We start from the raw sequence: 21,507 nt of genomic DNA on the forward strand, positions 1-21,507 counted from the left end.
ATATACACATTAAAACAATGAAAACTATTAATACTACAAAAAGTGCTCAATGCTATGCAAAAGTCAAAGCATGCACGTTTTAACGTCTGCGTTTTGTCGCTTCTACCTTTTTCTAGACCTCTGCTATGTCTGTCATATATTGTTTTTTCGTTGTGATGGTCAGAAATAAAAACAAACTGAACTGAACTGAACTGATTCATAGTCCGAAACACTGAGTGAGCACTTACTGAAATTCTTGTAAATAGTTTGCCTATATCTGGTATAGACTTTATTTGAGTCCGCGAAGATTTGTTCTGGTGTGGTACAAGTCCATGGCCTGGAAATGTTGAGAAACACGGCTGCTGTGTATATAGCATGCAACGCTTATAAGGTACTGCTCTACGAATGTTAGCAAAAGAACGGGTTTGGTTTTGAATTGTTAACCTCGGACTGATAAAATCTTGAAAGGTTATTTCTGGTAGGTTCGCAAAGCTTACTTGTAGAGGGTTTTGACAAAAGGCCGGTTACCTAGATTGACAGAGTGAAGTTTCCGATTGTTGAAGTGTTGCTGCCGGGAAATTATTTCATCGTTTGTGTGCCGCTTAAGGCATAGCATCTTTTCACAAATTGAGACTAGGTGGGCAAATTTTCAAAAAAGGGCACTTTTAGTGCGAGAGCTATGTTAAAAAGGGCAGTTTTCGCGCGTAAATGATGGGAAAAAGAGCATTTTTTTCCCGAGCGTAAAACATGTAAGCTTAAAAATGTAGATTTCTCAGACAAATTGTGGGTAAAAAGACATATTATACGGTATACCTAGACTAAACTTTTGAGACCAATAATTGTTTCCTATATTCATCCCCACCCACAATATTTAATAAATAATAATGTAGGCCTAATAAAATTTAATCTAGCAACATTTAGTTGCAGAGGTCTCTTGTACTAAAGTAGAAAGAAACAACTGCGATAATCCAGTGGCGTAGCCAGGAATTTTAAAAGGGGGAGTTTTGACGGCGTCTTCGCCAAAGGCGACACCCAGCGGGGGGGGTCTGGGGGGCCTCCCCAGAAAATTTTGAAAAATTACTTTGAATTTGGTGCATTCTGAGAGCATTTTCAACAAAAATGTGGGTATAAATATTCCTGTAAAATGGTGCAATCCGGTGGCATAGCAAAAGGATAAGATGGTGTTTTCTTGGCATTTTTCGATAATAAAGCTAAGTCTCTATGTTTTCTTGTTGCTAATTCCTGGTTGAGATATTTTGAATGTTTGGTATTGGCAAAACTCGCTCTTTTAATGCAGTTTCGTTTAAAATTAGGCAAACTTTGTTTTAGAGACAGAGACTGAAAGCATCATTATCAATGTCGTGACGTCACGAGCGTGCCAAAGGGGGGGAGAATTGTAACCACCAACCCCCCCCCCCCCCCCCCCCCCCCTTGGCTACGCTACTGCAATAATCCATGAAACACAACTGTTAAGATATTATAATGAGTTGAATCTTTGCAGAATTAGATGATTCTAAAGAGCTGGTATTTTATTTTGATGAAAATCAGGAAACAAACTTAATTTAGAATCTCACACAAAATTTGAGGTAGGCTACTCACAACACAAATTGCTAATTAATCTGCTTGAGTAGAACATTAAGGATATTATAAGTACCGTAAGGTCAAAGGTAAGCTCATAAGTTCTAAATGTATGCTAAAGCTTTCCATTCAGCTGTTCATTCTTTAACTTGGATCTAACTTAAACAAAAATTAAGTATTAAAAATTGCCCACCTAGTTTCAAACTAGGGGAGCAAAGAAAGGGCTAGGGAGGCAAGCAAAGGGACTAGGTGGGCAATTGCCCACCTAGTTTATATGTGAAAAGATGCTATGGCTTAAGGGAGAGCAGTCCTGGAATGCGTTGCTCAAGCGCACACCCCGAGAGTCAAACCAGAATAATAACAATGGAACAAAAATAACAACAGACACACAATAACAACGCAAGTTTGTAACATGTACTGCAGCTTAATGTTGCAAATAACATAAATTCGGTTTTCAATCAAGTGTAAACCATGTTTGCAACAAAACGAAGAGACGCAATATTAATGTGATTTTATCCGCTAAGGCCTAGTTGCTAGAATATTACTCTAGAACAGCATTTCTTAAACTGGGGTAAATTTACCCCTGGGCGTAAATTCCTCGTTTTAGAGGGTAAATGAGCTACCAATCAAAATCCAAATCAGTAGACGGACAAAAAAAGCAACGAGCAGAAAATAATGTTTTTTGCATCATTTCACCGCTTGACTGAAATAACTGGAGATAATTTCAATCAAAACTTGAAGGAGGACATCATCAGCCATCTTCAAAACTTGCAGGATGAGTTTGAACGATATTTTTCCGAGATAAATACTGGCAGCATTTTGATGAAAGTGGAAAGAAATGCTTTTGTCTTAAGTTATAAAGTGGAAGATGGTCCTGAAGCAATCCAAAAAAATTCATAGAATTAACAAACGCTTCTTTTGCAAAAGATGAGTTTCACTTTTGCTACCTAGAGGAGTTTTGGGTTAAAATGCAACGTTACTATCTAAGAATAGTTATTCAAGCTCTGAATATTCTGGTTCCGTTTTCTTTGTTGTGCACGGGGACATAGTGAGTATCGGGACGCGAAGGCGATTTCAGGCGTTGTTGGGAGAAGGGCGATTGTAGAAAACAACTGTTTTTGCACAAATAGGTTGCTCGTAACCGTTCCACTGCATTTTAATGCGCAAAAAGCATACATGACTATTGTAGTTGAAAATATAAATTTATTGTAGGTTTGTAAACATTATATTATACGGTATTCATTATTATACGGTGTTAATATATACGCGCACTAGTCCAGCACAACATTGAATGCACTGAAGCACGTACAAGTCGTACATAGACTACTGTCATTGACACATTATAGTTACGCATGTTACCTAACACTATTAACAGCTACACAATAATGAAAACGATAACATCTATTTTCGTACGTTTCGTCAATCAATACAATTGACTTCTTCAAGAAGATCATTAGATGGTGGAACATGACAGAGCACAATAACTTACCATGCAATTAGTCTAGTCAATCCGGCTCAAAATAGGGCTTGACCCACCACTAATTGCAAATGTTTTGACCCATACATTTTCTGAAAGCTTACATCATACAGAATAACATACTAAAAATCTGCTGCGAAAAATTTAGTGGAACACCCCTTTTTGGGGGTAAAAACAAAATGGCCGCCATGTGTCCCAAAAATCTTCATTTTAACGTATCTTTTCACCAAATTCATGTAATTTAGTTTTTTAAAAGAGCTCGTTCTATATTTCTGGTACAAGGAATTTATAAACAGACACTGGAAAGTTGAAAAATGAGATAAAAATTTGTCTTAATAAAATTTTATAACAAAATTTAAAAATAAAATGGCCGCTGTGAGTCTCAAAAATCTTCGTTTTTCCTCATCGTTTAATCTAATTCGCACAATTTAGTTCTGTAAAAGACCTAATTTTATCAAACAATTAATAGTTCAAACCAAGGCATCATCATCAGAGTCAATGTCTTCCATTAGGCCTAATGACGAATTTGAACATGACCCATGACATTCACCACATGCAACTGTACATTCTAAACCAGATTTCCGGCATGTGCATCGAAGTGTATAACAGCATGGGCAAAGAGAAGATTATTTGACACAGTGTCTCCAAGACGTTTTTTGGTGACTGAAATTGATGTTTTTTTAGTGTCCTTTTTAGATGCTGTTTGCAACCAGATGTGTGTGGTATTACTTTTCTTGTAATGTATGAGCAAAATCAGAATGTCAGTATCACTTGCTAAAACTACAGTGTCTTGTTGCTGTGCAGATGACATCGCGATTTCTACTATCAGGACATCTGCATCTCCTCTGGCATAGTGGACAACACATCCTGCTCTTTCGAGTCTGTCCCCTATCATATGGATTAGTCGCTGTCTATTTTTATGGTTAGCAAGAAAGTCTTCCTTTTTGGTTTGGAGCTTCATTGTTGGATCGAAGATTACTTCAGCCCCAATCCTACCAACAGTTTTTCGGAAGTGAGCACCATTTTTTGTGGAAGGCGAATCTGTGTAACCATCAAACACAACAATACAGACTCCATATTTGGACATCACATAATCAGTGTAGGCTACATCTGCATGGTTTCATCCCATGCAGCTCCTTTTGTCCAAGGAAGTTTATGGAGCAGGGCACCTCTATCTAGTACATGCTGGACTAAGGGCTTAGATGGTTTTGGAGCAGACTCAATTGATGAAGACCACAAGAAGTCAACCAAGGAGGCCTTGTTGGGTGGTCTAATGATGGACTTTGATTTAAACAAGGCTGATGGAAATTGACAAAGTTCATACTGGAATACCTCTGGTAGCTGATTCGTTGTTGTAACAGCACAGACTAAACGTTGAAATAGGAGGATGGAATCAACACTCACTTTCCTGTCCTTGACTTTGACGAATTCTTTTGCACCCATGGTGATGGCTTGGTGTTTCTTTTTGAAGGAATGCTCAGTCACCTTTACTCCAGGCATTAGTGCAATGTCCTCTGACTGCGCGACTCACTGCTTTTCCGGACAGCATGTGGACCACTGAATTAGGTGCATAAACTATTTCCAAGAGTTGTTGAAGTCCAGTTCCGTTCATCAAATGTCCAATGCTGCCTAGGTAGCTCATCATGGTGTCAAATCCTCCGAGTCTTATCACAGATGGTTGAAGTTCTGGCTGACTTTCAACCATGCTAAATGCATTTAGCCACAATGGTTGATCAAGTGTGATGACAGGACACACTTTGCATCTGGTTGCACGAGACGAAATGAATTTCAGGGTAGAATAGATGCATGAGAGATCACTGGGGTCCATGGCAATCATGGGCAGGAACAAGACGGAAATTGTGCCTCCTTGGTGGATAAGTTGCATGAAGCCAGACCATTGAGGACGTGGTACCTTAAGAACCAAAGACGATTCCCATAATAGATGTGCCATTGCGTAGGCTATGGTTTTTCTACACCAGGATCATTCAAGTTTCCATACTGCCTTTGATGTAAATTCTCTTTGTCTTGGTGGAAGTACTTAATAGAAATTCTGCCAACGTTAATAATGTCATCTGCTGTCACTTTGACTCTTGGTAGGCTATAACTATAATGAGTGCTTTGCTGCCGGTGTCATCATGGAAATAATGCCCATTCCATGAAATGTTCCATAACCATCAATGCTATGCAGATTGTGGTCAACATTATCTGCTGAATATTGAAGAAATGTGCCCTCACTCATATCTTCTACAATGTCAGTATTTTGTGTTACTGCTGCACTTCTCTCAAACATTTGAATGTCACTGTAGGAGCTGCAAAACCCATGCTTGCTCAAAGAGTCAACAAGCATTTTTGACTGGAACAGATGATGCATCTGCACGCCTAAGCCTAACTGTAGGGGAGCAGTAATAGCATTTGGTCTTGCTGCTTGCATAATAGCTTGTCCAATAGAAGCTATTTTAGGGTCAGCATTCTTGCTACAAACCATAGTCTGAAGAAATTGAAGTAGGGACTGAGGTATGAATTGCAGTGCCGTCTCTGTTGACAAGTCTTCAAAGTCTGGGTAGGTGTCTTTTAACTGTTCGACTTGTTTTATGTCTTGCTTTATTAACTTTGCTGCTGTTTCTATTATGTGACTCTTTTCTTCATCTCTGTCTTGCTTTGATTCTTGATGAAAGTTGCAAATTTAAGTCATAAGTTAAGTAGACAACTGGAAACAGACATTGCCGTCGGCTGCAGCGTGGGTCAGGTGTATGTCGGAAGGCGTACACCGATGCATAGCGCTCAAGTCCGCTTTCCCGCAATGCAGGATAAAGATAAACAAACAAACAAAAACAAACAAGTGTTGCTGCATCTCATTTTTCATATGAGTGAATCCATATGGTTCCATGTCGGTGCCCTCCAAAAATTCTTGCATTTTATCTCTCAAATCTTGAATTGACAATGTCTCATCATCATTGTTTGTGAAGTATTCCATTGTCATCAGGAATGCCTCGTGTCGTTTAACATCTTTGGCTCTTCCACTTCTAACAACTTTCTTTCGCTTCCCTGTAGTAGATAATGGGTAATCACCATCAAAAACTTTTGGAATGCTGCGGCCAGTGCGAAAGTTGACATTACAAGCAGTATGGTAGACTGCATCTGCAGCAGGCAAATCGTGTACATAGAGGACTCTCCCCTTGACAGCATCAGCCCAGGTTCCAGGAAAAGCAACACATGCTTGAAGTAGGGTCTATGTTCGATTTACAGTGAGTTATTAACATAGGTTTTTTGTAGAACTAAATTAGATGAAAAGATATAAAAAAATTAAAAATTTTTGGGACTTGTGGAGGTCATTTTGTTTTTAAATTGTTATAAATTTTAAAAAGACACGTTTTTGTCTGATATTGCAACTTTCCAATGTCTGTTTTTGGATTCCTGTACCAGAAATATAGAATGAGCTCGTTTACAGACCTAAATTATATGAATTAGGTGAAAAAATATGGAAAAATAAAGATTTTTAGGACACATGGCGGCCATTTTGTTTTTACCCCTAAAAAGGGGGTTCCACTAAATTTTTCGTGGCAGATTTTTAGTATGTTATTCTGTATGATGTAAGCTTTCAGAAAATGTATGGGTCGAAACATTTGCAATTAGTGGTGGGTCAAACCCTATTTTGACTGGACTAAATAGTGACAATCAAGGAAGCAAGTAAATGATAAGATTGATGATACAAGCAATTAGAACAACGTAATTAATGCTTCCAACACCTTGATCAAATTTACCCAAGTCAAATATTCTACAGTGTAAATGTCTACTTTATATCGCCATTTAGATTACACTATGTTTCGCAATATAGACAAGTAGACGTAAATATAGAACAGCAACTTCACCAATACTCACTTCATGCGATTGGTTGTAAATAAATGTGAAGTAAGCATATAATAAGCATTACAGTACAATACCAAGCAAGCTTGAAAAAACTGTTCAGGTGTTTATGAGAGTAGCAACTCTATTGGCTGTGAGGTAAAACAAGTAAGAATAAAGTAGCAATAAAAACGTGTAAACAAAACATAACTAACTTTTGTGTGTGCTTTTTAAAGTAAGTTTTTGAACCTTTCGATTAGTCACCATTGTGGAAGGTGCAATCTCCGGGGCATTAAATCGTTTCAGTTCATTTTTAGGGAAACGGTTAATTGCAGTGCACACAATTAAGTTAAAGTCGGAATGTCCATTATCACACTTTTGCTGAACTAAATTGCCAATACCACGAGACTCTTCGACATTCAAGATTGAAGAAGTAAAAATAAAACGTTAATTCAACAAACTAAACAGTTTTTACTTAGCCAAGTCAACACACAATATAGCAGTGTAATATTGAACAGCCAGCGCTGTCACTGCAAAGCAGTATTCTGTGGGAGCGGATAAACCACCACGGTCAGCTATTTCAAAAAGATGTGCACGATAATGTGGTACCGACTCAAGGAGACTCGGCCCATCAACATTTTTTACCAATAACATCTTACAAGCACTCGAGAGATAGCCTACTGTGGCCAATGTATCCGCTCACAAAATTCGTCACATTAGCATCAGCATCGGAGAGGTCATTCACATTAACCGCAGAAAAAAATTAGTAAACCATCAAACATCTGTAAACGGAACAGTTGACATCGAAACGTCCAAGCCGAGTGGAAAAGCATCAAGGGTTGTGAGGTTACCTGCTGCAAGAAGATCATGTTGGTGCAACAAACTAAGAGTGCAAATTTTTTTTTCAGCTTCCACAACTTGTTTTACAAACATGAAAAAATTACCACCATTGGCATGCTGATACCACCCAAACCGTCCTTCTATTGAATTGGACAAAAAATTTCCAGTGAGAACATAGGTAAAATGATGGTTGGATATTGTTATGTATTTTAGTTTATTTGCATTGAAACGATGTACTTTGTTTTCGTTTCCCTCAGGTCTTCTCTTTTGCTTTGTATTCATCCGCATGCTTTTGTTAATTGGCACTTCTCGTTTTGGGCTTACTTTGCAGGTTTCACACTATATCTTGGTTGTGCAATTTTATAATAAAACAGAATTCCAGTATGACTCTGATTGAATGAGCTAAGAACACAACAGAGTTATTTGGCGACGAGGACGGGATGCTGAACGTCTGAACGAGAAACTTACAGTGGTACGCAGAAGTGTTCAGTTTTAGTCCCTACGAGTTTTACTCTCTACAAGTTTTAGTTTTTTTAAATTATTTACAATATGGAAAAAGTCGTGGAATTAATGCAGTCGCAGCTGGAACATATGCGACAACAGATGCAACAGCAAGAAGAACAGGCGCGACAACAAAGGCAGCAGCAAGAAGAACAGGCGCGACAACAAAGACAGCAGCAAGAAGAACAGATGCGACAACAGATGCAACAGCAAGAAGAACAGGCACGACAACAAATGCAACAGCAAGAACGTCATCATGAAGAACAACTGAAGGAGTTAATTTCAGCCCTCAAAATTCCATGCGAATCAGAAAACCAAAATCGGGTATCTCAAGCTATTCCTAAATTTTGTGAGTTTGATTCAACTTTAGAACTTTGGACTGATTATTGGTCACGTTTTTGCACATTCGTAAAAGCACAGTCCGTTCCTGATAAGAAGGCTCAAGTTTTCCTCACTAACCAGTCAGCCAGCATCTACAAGATGATCCTCAATCTGGCCGCACAAGAGTCTACAGCAAAGCCAATCAATGAACTTACAATGGAGGAAATTTCGAATTACATGAAGGCACAGTTCGACCCTAAGCGCTTCGTTATTCGTGAACGATTTCGCTTCTGGAGCAACTTGAAGCGGAAACCAGGTGAGACTGTTCCAGAATTGGGTGCACGAATAAGGCAAGCCGCTGCCACGTGCGACTTTTCTTCTATTACTAATCCTTTAGATGAAGCTTTGCGTACTTGTTTTATGTGCTCGGTAGGAAACGAAGCAGTTCTTAAAGCTCTCTTTAAAATTAAACCTGACGATCTTACTTTTTCACGTGCTCTTGAAATAGCCATAGAAACTGAAGACGCTGCAAAAGTGGCTAAGGAGACGGTGTTTGGCACTGAACCGTCGGTGGTACATAAAGTTAAAGGCACCGATAGACGATATTCTTTCAAGAAAGCTACAGTGGCCAGTGCTAATGCGAACAAGCAAAGTAAGTGCTATCGATGTAGTAACTCTAATCACCTTGCTAACAACTGCAGATTTAAAAATGCGGTCTGTCATTTCTGTAAACTTACAGGGCATGTACAATCCGCATGTCGTAAAAAAGCCGCACAAGTTCATTCTTCTAAGCTCAACTGCATACAGGAGGTAAATACTGTTCATAGTTCGTCGAGTAAAGTTCCTAAACTCGAGGTTCGAATTTTTATTAAGTCTTTTCCCGTCTTAATGGAACTTGATACAGCTACAGGGGGAAATTTCATCTCTTCTGAAGTTTGGTCGCAGCTAGGCAAACCTATCTTGCAGACTCCGCAGCTACGTTTTCAGTCGGCAAGTAAGCACTTGATGCCTATTACTGGATCTTTCACTGCCAAAGCGAGCTGCAACAAATCGGGAAAGACGACCACAGTTCAATTTATGGTATGTGAAATCCCTAACCTTAACTTATTAGGACGTGATGCTATTCAAGCCCTAGATATTTCGGTAGATAAGTTCTTTTCTTCATCTTTACATGCTATTCATCGTTACAACGACATAGATTTTAACTTGCAAAAATCATGTTCCGAGTTATGTGATCAATACGAAGACTTATTTAAACCTGAATTAGGTTGTCTTCAGGATTACGAATTAGAGATTGAGTTTAACTCTGATTGTAAACCAGTATTTTCAAAGCCCAGACCAGTGCCTTTCGCCATTCAAGAAGACTTAGCTCTTGCCTATGACGCCGGCATAGAAAAAGGTATCTGGACACCTGTACAATTTTGCGACTGGGGAACTCCTGTAGTACCAGTTCGCAAGGCTTCTACCAAAGGTAAGAAATCCAAATTAAGGGTTTGTGGTGACTATTCTTCGACGGTTAATCCACAACTTAAAACTCACAGGCACCCTTTGTCTCTTCCAGAGGATTTAATGCGTAAACTAGGGGGTGGCCACGGATTCACTAAGATTGACCTGGCAGATGCTTGTAACCAGATTAGGTTAGGTCCAAAAAGTCGAAAAATATTGGCATTAAGTACTCATAGAGGGGTTTTATTGCAAAATGTTATGCCGTTTGGCATCTCATCTGCCCCAGGCCATTTTCAAAAGATAATGGATGATTTAACTAGTGACCTTCCAGGTGTAGCAGTCTACCTGGATGACATTTTGATAAGTGGAGCTACAGCGGAAGAGCATTTCCAGAACCTTAAACGACTACTCGATCGTTTATCTTCGAAAGGTCTTAGATGTAGGAAGGAAAATGTAGATTTGCCCAGGCAAATGTCGAGTACTTAGGTCATGTTCTTTCTAAACAGGGGATTTCAAAGGGTCCTAAAGTCGATGCAGTACTGAACAATGTGAACATGCCTGCTCCTTCCAATGCTGGTACCTTACGTTCGTTTCTGGGGTCGGTTCAATTTTATTCTAAGTTTATGCCCCCCAGATTTTTCTACGGTAGCGCAACCGTTATATCATTTAACCAAGAGTGGTGTTCCTTGGAGCTGGGAACACAAAGAAAAATGCGCTTTTGCAAAATTAAAAACGTTTCTTTCCGCAGAAGATGTTCTCGTACACTTTAACCCGTTGCTTCCTTTAGGAATTGCGTGCGATGCATCAAGCGTGGGCATTGGCGCCACACTGTTTCACCGCTCCCCGGACGGAAGCGAGAGGCCAATAGCCAATGTGTCGAAAATCTTGACAAAGGCTCAAACTACAACCAAATCCAAAAGGAGGCTTTGTCCATCATCTTCGCTTTGAAGAAATTTTATCAATACCTCTACGGTAGGAATTTTATTTTGGTAACGGATCATAAGCCTTTACTTTCACTTTTTGGTTCAGATAAACCTACCCCTTCGCTGGCGGCGAACCGGTTAGCACGCTGGGCGTTGTTTTTGAGTCAATTTAGTTATACTATAGAGTATCGCAAAACAACGCATCACCAAAATGCTGACGCCTTGAGCCGTCTTCCGTCCAACGATGACACAATTTTTGATGGGGAGGAAAGTGCAGATGATGATATTGTCTGCGCAATTGATACGTTGGATTCGCAGGTTAGTCATTCCGATTCTTCTACTTTGCGCAAGGAAACTTCCAAGGATCCAGTCTTGTCTAAAATCATTCGCTTTACACAAGAAGGATGGCCTGCGAAATCAAATTCTAACGATCCAATCGAACAGTTTAAAAGAGTTGCTAATTCTCTAACAACATGTTATGGTTGTGTATTATATGGTTCTAGAGTAGTTATTCCTTTTAAACTCCTCAATGATATTCTTTCTCTTTTACACGAAGGTCATTTCGGCATGCAGCGAATGAAACAGCTGGCCAGGACAGCAGTCTACTGGCCCAATATCGATGCGGACATTGTCGACCTCTGCCGAACATGTACTACATGTGGTGAGCATCAAGCTGCACCAAGCAAGGCTCCTATCCACCCATGGATAGCTCCAGAGAAGCCTTGGAGTCGAATTCATGTCCATCACGCTATTAATTTTTTAGGTTCTAATTGGCTTATTGTTACCGATGCTTATAGTAAGTATCCTTCTATTCACCCAACCTCTTCCGTATCGACGTCTGCTACTATTGATCTTTTAGAGCAGGATTTTGCCCATTTTGGATACCCCCACTCCATTGTCTCAGACAATGCAACTACGTTTTCTTCAGAAGACTTCAAAAATTATTGTAGAGCTAGGGGTATAGTCCACATCACTGGAGCACCATACCATCCAGCTACGAATGGTGCTGCCGAGCGTTTGGTGCGCACTTTCAAGCAGGCGTTGAGAAAATCGTTGTTACCGCCTAAAAGTGCCACTACTCAATTCTTGATGCAGTTTCGCCGTACGCTTAATGCCAGTGGTTACTCTCCCAGTGAGTTATTAAACCACCGACAACTACGTACTAAATTAGATATTTTACTTCCTTCCTCTGCTCAGATCACGAAACCATCGACGAGTCCTTCGCCTCGGAAACAAGACCGGAAAACAATTAACTTCGATGTTGGTGATCCGTGTTATGCTTTATACTTTGGTTCCAGGCAAAACCGAAGCCCTCGTTGGGTTCCTGCCGTCGTGGTGAAGCGACATGGGAGTCGTGTAGTTTGCAGGTTCGAGTGGACCCTCGAGGTCCAATATGGAGAGGCCATATCAACCAGCTACGCCCGAGGTACATCTCGCCGGAAGACGGGGACCCAGGAGAGACTACTTTCACGTCGTCATCGACAACTGACGAGGTTCCCAATTCATCGACAGCTGACGAGGTTGCTGATCCATCAACGCCGATTGCGACCGAGGATCCATCGACGCCGATTGCGACCGAGGATTCATCGACGCCGATTGCCACCGAGGATTCATCGACGCCGATAGCGACCGACGATCCATCATCGTCATCGCATCAAGCACAGACATTAAGGCGATCAAAGAGAAGACGCCAACCACCCCTTCGTTATGGGTGGTCATAAAAATTATTGGGGAGGTGTTATGTATTTTAGTTTATTTGCATTGAAACGATGTACTTTGTTTTCGTTTCCCTCAGGTCTTCTCTTTTGCTTAGTATTCATCCGCATGCTTTTGTTAATTGGCACTTCTCGTTTTGGGCGTACTTCGCAGGTTTCACACTATATCTTGGTTGTGCAATTTTATAATAAAACAGAATTCCAGTATGACTATGATTGAATGAGCTAAGAACACAACAGATATCAATGTTGCGCCAACTCTGGAACCGCACCCATGGTCTAAATGCATGCAGTAAATGTCTGTGAAGTGAGCCCAGAAAGGTTTCTTTTTTTCCAAAGTATAAATACATCTCTAGCTTTTCCCAAGAAGGTCAAACTCGGTTGTTGTTTGATTCCATCAGCTTCAATTGGAGAACACATCTCATCTCTTTTTCGACAAGCTGAAAAAATGCAGTGCACATTAGTAATTTTTGAGTAGTGTACTACTGTACACCCATTGGTACACAACATACAATTTAGACCTACTATCCTCGCCAAAACGAACCTTTTTTGCCTCGAATCAAAGTCACAAGACAGTGAATAAATGAGAAAAAAAACTTATTTGCTGGGACGTAATAAGTACTGTTGTCACTCTCCACAATTTCAACCTAATTAAATAAATTTAACAACCAAACTAAAGCCATTCTTTTGATCTTATTCTTACCTTTTGTAGGTGTTGTAACAGACATAATTTTCCACACATTGCAATTAAATTTATGAAACAAGCAGTTCATCTTTTTTTCATTTCTTCATCTTTCGGAAATCAAAACATTGGTACTTTCACTACAGTCTTGCAAGACTTGTACCCACTTTTACAGCTTGTTACACAACACACAAACCCCATTTAATAAAACCTAAATGAAAGATCAGATTAAAACCTTGGATTGCTAATAAAATTTAACATATGTATACTTTTGTTTATAAATAACTTTCTGGACTACTAACAAGCTAGCCTTTTCGTTAGCCTATACTGATGTCTGGTACTTCATATTATAGCATAGGCCTACAGCTATATCCATACAGAGCCACTTCAGGGGGTAAAAATATGTGCAATATTAATGAAAGTGCCCAAATACCAAAACAGCCATCGACTGAGTTTAAGAATATATAGGCCTAGCCCTAGCGTATATTACAACTACGGCTACTGTGAAACTGGCCAACTTTGCACTTTACGTTCACTCTGTCTCTGTCTGTTATGCAGTAGACTACTAAGTACTAAGACCTTCGTCCTTTAGAATAAAAAATAACTATGGTCAGTATGATATTGTATTAGCTAGTAGCAAACAAAGTATACCGTATACGGTATTCAAAACTGATGAGCAGAGCTGCATGTCAATTTTCTCTAAAACAAGGTCTTTCCATAATATATATTTCTTATTCCTAAACTGAAGAAATGTTTCTGTTTCATAAAGGAGTGATTGAAAGTTTTTAACATTTTTAATCAAGTAAACAATTTTTCAGGTGGACATGAAGTAGCAAAAAGTGTAGGCCTATTCAGTATGTTTACAGGTTTTTGCAATTTCTATTTTGGGCAGATGCACAAAGGTTTACAAATGATTTCATGTCTGTGGGTGCAATTATATTGCTATCCTGTTATGGAGTTGTAGCCTACAATAACAAATTAACATAGCCTACTTTATCAAATTGTGCTAGTTTTGTAGTTTCCCAAACATTGCTTAATTACATACATTTTTGCCAAAATTAATGACTTTGTTGATGATAGAGCCCTGGGCAACTGCTTCACCTGCCTATGGCCTAGCACTAGCACAATTTAATATGCACAAAGCTACATTGGATTAGTCAATGATACTAGTCAGTGTATGGATGGTGTGATGTATTGAAATTAACCCATACTCTTACTACTAGCTCTTGTTCTGACAAATTAACTCTTGAAAGCTCTCACTACAATGACAAGGCTACATATCCAATGTACCGTAGGCCCACAAACTAATCATTCGTATAAAAAGTATCCTCAGACCTCAGTCATGTTTTTAATACAAAAAATAAACCTTAATAATCTCAGAACTGCCTGTTTATTTCTTATTATTCCACTTTGCACAGAAAACAACACTGATCACACAAATTTGCTTCAATGGACAATACAAAATACCGTAATGTTTTAATTATCTCTCTCTCTGTAGGTATCATGGCTGATACAGCCCTCGATGTACAGTACAATGATGTTCCAATTTGATCGATCTCGTGCGTCTTGCCAAATTTTAGTAGGGTTTTTGATTTGTGGTTGAAAATTGTGCAAAAATGTGAATCTTTGAGCTCCTCTTGACCGTTTTCCTATTATTTTTCCACTTAAAGATAAATCTTCAAGTTCGCCTTTCCTTATGCTGTGACCCAAGAACTTCAGTTGCAGCATTTCTATAGATCTCATTATCTGCTGCTCCTGGCCCATCTGTTGGAGAACTGCTCTGTTGGTTCGAAAAGTATCCTCAGACCTCAGTTTTAATTATAAACCTAGTCTAAATCCACTTGTAAAGTATTTAAATGTGTATTTGCAGATAGCCTAGAGAAAACCAGCATGCAAAAGACGTTCATTAGCCTTTATGTCCCTATTGCACAACTAAACTTCATTACTAACTAGTCTTCAACGTGCAGCCCAACCACCAAGAGCCCTGTTTAAACTTTGAATACTTGCCAATTGCCAAACAGTGACACTACTGTGCGCAGAAGTGCTCTCGCGAGGTCACGTGACTTCATATCCCGGAGCTCACTATATCCCCGGTTGTGCATTATCTACTATTCGTTGTGCATTATCTCATTCGTTGTGCATTATCTACTACTTTATCAGACAGTAAACCACTCGTTACCAAAAAGCAAGCGCATCCGTCGCATTAAAGTGCCCCTGACAGGTTGGACCCAAGTATAGTAACTTTTCTAAGCATTTCTTAGCGCAGAATTATGCTTAATAATAATAATAATGTTAGTTTTTATATAGCGCTGTATCCATCGCAGAATGCGTTGCTCTTCAGCGCTTTACAAAGCAGACAGTGTCAATGCAGCCGTATAGAGGCGCAACTGAGTACATTATTACCCGAATCCACTTCATTGCTCAGTGCCAAGCAGAAATTAGATTCAGTACCATTTTTAAAAAGTCTTTGGTATGACCCGACAAGGTATCGAACCCATGCCTACCGCTTCAGAGGCGAGCGCACTAACCACTAAGCCACCGGGCCGGTAAGCTTAGCGAACTTTTTAATCTTAACCTCGAAGCTCGACTAGTTAGGGCGAAATTTATACAAAACGACTGCTTCACAGCGCCACCACTGGCGAAACTTCATATTTCACTGCTCTGGGACGACTTTGGTGGTATAACGTCATCCTGGGTGGGCGTCGTTAGCGACGGATAAAACAAATGCTTTCTAGATGTAATTGGTGGATCACAGTTTGGTCGGAGTTGGTACGAGCGGTTGCTTTTTTCCAAGATTTATTGTTTTTTGCAGTTTAATAAAACTGTACTGGATACGTTCCTACAAAGCCTAAAATATGCTTGAAGTGAAAAATGAAGAAATCGTACGAATCATCATTCATATTTAATTCATCATCATTCATCACTATTCATAAGTGGTGTTTATTCATTCGCTATTCAAGCTGTACTGAAAAGAGTTTAATACTCGAAATCTAGATATACAGCAATTCATGTTGTGTATAGAATGGAAAAGAAGATGGCGAGATGACCAAAAAGAACCAAAAAGAAGATGGCGAGATGACATAAAGGAAAAGATTGGCATCACCTGGATGAGAACAGCAAAAGACAGAATGGTGTGGAAACATATGTGGAGGCCATCTGCCAGCAGTGGCATGACCGGCTGATGATGATGATGATGATAGAATGGAATTAAAAGCGGATTTGGTGTTAGAAGTCTTGTCTCAGATTTCATAGAATTTAGACATACGAAGGCGAGGCGGCGGACTCTTCATAAATAAATAAAAGTTTTCTCTCATAATGTGCCTTCAGTTAGCGATTGAAATCCGGTGTAATGGCCATCTGGACTTGGAAAATTGTTTCGGATTCGCCAAACAATGCATGATGCCAGCACAATAACCTGGTAGTAATAATAAGTTGACTTTTTCATTTCAGTAATTCTCATTTTACACATTCTTTAGACCAACAGAGTCCCACACATTGACGTTTTGCAGTAGTCGTACCATACCTAACCAACTCACCACAGAGAAAGAAAGTATCTTTCCCACCCATGGTGACGTCACAGTGGTGTTGCCGTTTTTATTTTCGCAATTGAATGAGTGCCAGATTTGCCGAAAGTGAACGAAAGTTTGCAAGCGTGTAACTTTGTAGCCTGTTGATATTTTTTACGATTTGCTGGTCAGGGAAGTTTGTTAGTGTCATCTCTTTGGTATCTTAGGTAAATTTAGCGAATTTATTTTCCTGTCAGAGGCACTTTAAATATAACTGACACAATTTGTTTTTATCGCTTTTTAAAAAATAAGCGCCATTTTATATATTGGGGGTAAATCTGATAAGCATCTTTGTTAAAAAGGTAAAACATACAAAAAAGTTTAAAAACCACTGCTCTAGAAGTTGTTTCAAAAGCTTATTAAAATCGACAATTATGACCAACAATACACATCCGATATCGTCTTATGGTTGAACTTGGTTGTGATACTTAATTGTAATCACGGCTTAAGCTGGAAATAAGCTTCGCACAGGCACGTAAGTTACAAACGGCAAAAAAGACTTTTGCTGTCTGGTCACTGACAGTATGAACGTTTTGGATTTATTCCCAACTAATCGCCTTGCTTAACAACCAGTCAACAATTAAATTAACTTGTTCAAACGTTGATAAAGGTACGTGACATATATTTTGTTTAATGCTGTAAAAATAAAGGAAAAAATATGTAGACTTTGGACGAAATTTTGTCAAACAAAAATATTGATACTTAAACTAACATAAAAATATAATAACGATTTTAAAACTAGTTTTTCAATTGGCATTTTCGCTAGGTAGCCTACTCTACAACTAAAGCTACTTAAAAGGCAATTCCTTACGCTAACGAACTAAAAAGTGCCTTTGAGTCACAGTTCTCAAGTATTGTTCTTCTGGCATGGCGTTATTTCGATTTTTAAAAACTACAACCACAAGAGTTCATGTTTGACCATGCAACCTTGGAGAAACACTATTGCAATTGTCGACAGTTTTGTAGACAAAAAAATTTAAAGTTGTATTGATTTTATAGAAACAAGCTCAATGATTCTTGTACGTAAAAAAGTAGCTCAATTGAATATGAGCAAAAAATTAGGGCTCCATAATAAATAATTACACCGTGGCCCCGACTGAGAGTTACAACACTGCACAAATATACAAGAACATTAGATATCCTTGATGAACATTTTAATTCTACAGCGGCAAAGGGTATTGCTTGAATTGATCACACGCTGTTGCGTATGATACAATAGAGCAGGGATACTCAAATGGCAGACCGTGGTCCTAATCCGGACCTTCTGGGTGTTGATGGTGGACCTAGAGCTTTTGGAAGAATAACCTCATTGCCACGTTTCAGGGCTTGTTTAAACAGATTTTTACCGGGAGGAAGAAATTTTTACTGTGATTATCCTAGTTGCTGGGGGGGTTTCGACTCCCAGACTCCCCAACACATTCTCAGAAATTCAATTTAAGTTACATTTTACCTAAAAAAGTAGTTTGGAACAGATAGTTTAACTTTCGTAGTTGCGTGTGGAATAACTTATTTACCGGACCGCTAAACATATTTAACTTGTCCAACTGAACCATTGTTAAGATTAGTTGAGTAACCCTGCAATAAAGAAATCAACCGAAACAATTCTACAGCAATGGTAAATGTTGGTTCAGTACAAAAAGGAAGGCAACGTTCTATAGCGTAATATAACGCAAACCGCCTACTCTTTTCACCTAAACATTCGCCAACGACATTGCCCCAAAAGAAAGTATAAGCCTCGGTTAGTCTATATGAGTTTTGTGTCTCACCCACTAGCTTTCCACACAAAGTAAAAACAATCGAGAAATGGATGCTGTGCATGAAACAAGTACACATGGAGAACAACTTTCCGGTTTGTAAGTAAAACAGTGATCTCGACTCGGCTAACAACTCAGGGTGGCCTTCCAAGTGTTCAATGAACTGCAGACAGTGAGCTTCCTATCTTATCAGTGCAGCGCAAACACTTTACCTTGTTGTGTATAATAGTCCAGCGTGGTGATGTTTTATTTGTGCTCCCTGAGCAGTGACCCAAATCGTACTTTCATTTTGAGTTAAGGTTTGGTCTTAAAGTCAAGGGATTTCAGGTATTTTTTTCTAATGGATTGCATAGTTTTAAATTCTAGAAGGACCACGGAAAGAAGCCAGACGAGCTTTGTCTTACAGCTAGGGTTATTAATTGTTGGACACCGCTTATCAATTCGTAAACTAGAGTCTTTGGACAAAATTGAAAGACGATACGTAAGGATTTGGTATTGTGCTTTGATAAACCGACATTTTGCGTAAAACGGTAAGTTTATTCTACTTCATGTGAGCCTGTGAGGTCGAGGGTCTATTTTTTACCACCCCAGATTCACGATGTTCCCGGACTACTAGAAGGCTTATTAGAGAGCAGCCAGTCTTTGGTTTCATCATCCATATCGCGCTGACCTTCCACTCCGTTAGGTGGCTTGAAGATGGTACAGTCATTGGTGAGGTTAGTTTATTGTTTTGTTTTTTCTGAATGTTATTGTGTGATAAGTTTTGTCACTGCCAGACGTAATATGCTCAAAATAGAATTTCGTGTTGCTTCTTTTCGCACCAAACGTTAGGCATGAAATTGCTTGAGGGGAAAAAATTGTTGTAATCTATCGCAGCACAAACATGTCCGACTGAAGACGCTATTTCAGCCTCAGGCGAAGACTTGTAAATTTCTTTTAACTTCAATCGAGGACTTTCCAACTGTGGCTTATTTCGTCGTGACTTTTAGAAGTATAAAAATAAAGCGTTTTCTCTTTCCAACGCCTCTAGTTATGATATTCCACTTGCCATCAGTTTTGTGCATTCAGAGTAAACAAGTGAACAGTCAACTTGGCAGCCTATGAGGAACAGTTAGCTACAATCATATACAAAGTTAAAAGTAGAGAAAATGACAAATTATCTTGTCCGTAAACTAACGATTTTTTGTGATAAATTAAATGAACTACTTGAAATGAATGTAGATAGCTGTGTAGCTCATACCGTGTTACCTAGCGAGGAAAATCCGTTATTTTTACATAGTTTCGACGTCTGCAAAAGTTCCGTCAATGCAAAAAGTACAGATTTTGCTGGCTGGGTAAAGATGATAAAATAAAGTTTATAAGTTTTCAATGTTATAACAAAATAAACCTTAGGCCATAACGTATGACATCGAAACATTACTTAGAGTGGTTGAGTGGATACCAACAAGTAATTTAGCGTATTCTAAATTGAGTTTTTTTCTCAAATTTAAAACTGCAGATTTAAAAATACAAAAAAAATCTAAAAGGCGATGTGGTAGGTTAAGTAATCATAAAGCTTTGTAGCTCATAACGTCTTACCCAGCAAGCAGTTGCAGGCTGATATTAATTCTGAGTTTAATGGTAAAATTGAAATAAGTTTACAGCCTTTCAAATGAGTAAGTTTTCTATGTAACTAACAAGCTTTGAACTAAAAAAAATACGACTTTTCCGAGAAGGTGGAACGTTTTAAGTCGTTGATGAAAAATTGGTAAAATGAAGTTATAAAACATTGTTTATCAGTTTCTTCTGATCTACAGTATATAGACTGTAGCTGAACAATAAATGCTATTAATACTAAAAAAGTTCTCAATGCCAAGCAAAAAAGACAAGCACACCAAATTATATCAAATACACTTACTACTTTAACCTCTACAGCCTGTTTCACCCTAAAAGGGAGATCATCAGAAGGTCCTTATTCAAGTAGAATCTATTTAAATAAGGATCTGTGAGGGTGAAACAGGCTGTAGAGGTTTTAGATAATAGTAACTATTTGATGTAGGTTGTTTATTAATCTATGATTCAATTCAGCAATTGGAGTTAGTCTAGTTCTTTAATTACACTAACAGCTTGTAATGATTATAACAAAAAAAATTTTTTTACTGATTTAATAGTTGGGAATAGGTAGGTAGGTTGCAGTTTGACTAGAAGCAGACACCGGTGCATGGTCAACATGGCCTGCAGGTATATTTTGGTATGTCAAGCTAGTTGGGTCAACTGCAAATGTTTTCTGCTTGTTATTGTTCAAAAGAGTTGCAGCACACCAACCAACCAACCAACCATACAGAAACATTTTTTTTTGTGCTTTTCATGTACCGGTAGCAGTAAAATTTAAAAAATCCGCCCGAAGTGTCCCCACCTTCTGTGGTATACATAATACAAGACATAATCCATGCCGGTTCGTACAGCCTAGGTTAATGTATTGGTTGGCGTAACGTTGTTCAGTAAGCAATGGTTTCACTTTAGTAAGTTGCTTTTTGTCAGTTTTTGAAGGAAACGCAACTTTAGTATTTTTATGAGTCCCTTCATATATTATTCACACTTGGAAACTTGTTTTAAGTTTATTATTAATAAAGTCTAAGCAAGCAAAGTGTACTATATGCAATGAGGCAGAATATTATAACAATCAAATTTCCACCTTTGCTGATGTAAAATACTAATGCCCTATGCCAAAACTAATTTTCCATATCAAAAATAATGTCTTAAATCATTTGCAATATAATTAATACGAGCGTTTATACAATTCAAAGAAGTCAGCCAAATGCTTTCATCTGTAATGTAAAGCAAATTAAAAATAAAAACGGGACGTCGGAGTCGTGGAGTTGGAGTCGGAGTCGTGGAGTTGG

At 38.7% G+C, this 21,507-nt stretch overlaps 1 protein-coding gene across 1 annotated transcript; it reads left to right on the forward strand.

The window, feature by feature from the left end:
* The first annotated feature begins 8,407 nt into the window (after positions 1-8,407).
* LOC145782397 (uncharacterized) lies at positions 8,408-13,344 on the forward strand. Its single transcript, XM_082594179.1, has 4 exons — positions 8,408-10,424; positions 11,015-11,226; positions 12,207-12,428; positions 13,336-13,344. Exons 1-4 carry the CDS (start codon positions 8,408-8,410, stop codon positions 13,342-13,344), a joined length of 2,460 nt encoding a protein of 819 aa, XP_082450305.1.
* Positions 13,345-21,507: the final 8,163 nt, after the last annotated feature.

The sequence above is a fragment of the Aplidium turbinatum genome, chromosome 13, assembly GCF_918807975.1.
Source record: "Aplidium turbinatum chromosome 13, kaAplTurb1.1, whole genome shotgun sequence".
NCBI lineage: Eukaryota > Metazoa > Chordata > Ascidiacea > Aplousobranchia > Polyclinidae > Aplidium > Aplidium turbinatum.

Excerpts from the sequence above, each read along its gene's own strand:
- LOC145782397 (XM_082594179.1), top strand. The coding sequence starts at position 8,408 with ATGCGACAACAGATGCAACAGCAAGAAGAACAGGCACGACAACAAATG. Across the intron at positions 10,425-11,014 it reads ATCTTCGAAAGGTCTTAGAT|ATAAACCTACCCCTTCGCTG; the intron begins GTAGGAAGGAAA and ends TTTTTGGTTCAG. Across the intron at positions 11,227-12,206 it reads TTGATACGTTGGATTCGCAG|GCAAAACCGAAGCCCTCGTT; the intron begins GTTAGTCATTCC and ends CTTTGGTTCCAG.